The sequence below is a fragment of the Eimeria tenella genome, genomic scaffold, assembly GCF_000499545.2.
Source record: "Eimeria tenella Houghton genomic scaffold, Eth_scaff456, whole genome shotgun sequence".
In the NCBI taxonomy this organism is placed as follows: Eukaryota; Apicomplexa; class Conoidasida; order Eucoccidiorida; family Eimeriidae; genus Eimeria; species Eimeria tenella.
This window is the reverse complement of record NW_013543378.1, coordinates 3623-4958: the sequence shown is the minus strand read 5'-3', so window position 1 is coordinate 4958 and position 1336 is coordinate 3623. Positions and strand designations below refer to the sequence as shown.

General features: G+C 62.2%; 1 protein-coding gene across 1 annotated transcript in view; it reads right to left on the bottom strand.

The window, feature by feature from the left end:
* Positions 1 to 1336, bottom strand: part of ETH_00007045 (uncharacterized protein) — a gene marked incomplete at both ends in the record, with an annotated part of 7708 nt that overhangs the window by 2772 nt on the left and 3600 nt on the right. The window contains 8 exons of the mRNA XM_013377090.1: positions 118 to 204; positions 287 to 373; positions 450 to 536; positions 607 to 693; positions 764 to 850; positions 921 to 1007; positions 1078 to 1164; positions 1241 to 1327. Coding sequence (XP_013232544.1) covers positions 118 to 204; positions 287 to 373; positions 450 to 536; positions 607 to 693; positions 764 to 850; positions 921 to 1007; positions 1078 to 1164; positions 1241 to 1327 — 696 coding nt within the window. The remainder of the gene's footprint in view (positions 1 to 117; positions 205 to 286; positions 374 to 449; positions 537 to 606; positions 694 to 763; positions 851 to 920; positions 1008 to 1077; positions 1165 to 1240; positions 1328 to 1336) is intronic.

The window sequence follows — 1336 nt, the reverse complement described above, 5'->3', positions numbered from 1 at the left end:
AGCTCGTCGCTCATTTGCTTCCCCGCGAAGATGAGGCGAATCTGCTTGCTGCAGCAGCAGCAGCAGCAGCAGCAGCAGCAGCAGCAGCAGCTAGCTGCCGCGGCGGAGCTGCAGCACCATGTGGATGGTGCAGCCCGGAGCCACTCTGTAGTCGCTGAGTTTGAGCTCGTCGCTCATTTGCTTCCCCGCGAAGATGAGGCGAATCTGCTTGCTGCAGCAGCAGCAGCAGCAGCAGCAGCAGCAGCAGCAGCAGCAGCAGCTAGCTGCCGCCGCGGAGCTGCAGCACCATGTGGATGGTGCAGCCCGGAGCCACTCTGTAGTCGCTGAGTTTGAGCTCGTCGCTCATTTGCTTCCCCGCGAAGATGAGGCGAATCTGCTTGCTGCAGCAGCAGCAGCAGCAGCAGCAGCAGCAGCAGCAGCAGCTAGCTGCCGCCGCGGAGCTGCAGCACCATGTGGATGGTGCAGCCCGGAGCCACTCTGTAGTCGCTGAGTTTGAGCTCGTCGCTCATTTGCTTCCCCGCGAAGATGAGGCGAATCTGCTTGCTGCAGCAGCAGCAGCAGCAGCAGCAGCAGCAGCAGCTAGCTGCCGCCGCGGAGCTGCAGCACCATGTGGATGGTGCAGCCCGGAGCCACTCTGTAGTCGCTGAGTTTGAGCTCGTCGCTCATTTGCTTCCCCGCGAAGATGAGGCGAATCTGCTTGCTGCAGCAGCAGCAGCAGCAGCAGCAGCAGCAGCAGCTAGCTGCCGCCGCGGAGCTGCAGCACCATGTGGATGGTGCAGCCCGGAGCCACTCTGTAGTCGCTGAGTTTGAGCTCGTCGCTCATTTGCTTCCCCGCGAAGATGAGGCGAATCTGCTTGCTGCAGCAGCAGCAGCAGCAGCAGCAGCAGCAGCAGCTAGCTGCCGCCGCGGAGCTGCAGCACCATGTGGATGGTGCAGCCCGGAGCCACTCTGTAGTCGCTGAGTTTGAGCTCGTCGCTCATTTGCTTCCCCGCGAAGATGAGGCGAATCTGCTTGCTGCAGCAGCAGCAGCAGCAGCAGCAGCAGCAGCAGCTAGCTGCCGCCGCGGAGCTGCAGCACCATGTGGATGGTGCAGCCCGGAGCCACTCTGTAGTCGCTGAGTTTGAGCTCGTCGCTCATTTGCTTCCCCGCGAAGATGAGGCGAATCTGCTTGCTGCAGCAGCAGCAGCAGCAGCAGCAGCAGCAGCAGCAGCAGCTAGCTGCCGCCGCGGAGCTGCAGCACCATGTGGATGGTGCAGCCCGGAGCCACTTTGTAGTCGCTGAGTTTGAGCTCGTCGCTCATTTGCTTCCCCGCGAAGATGAGGCGAATCTGCTTGCT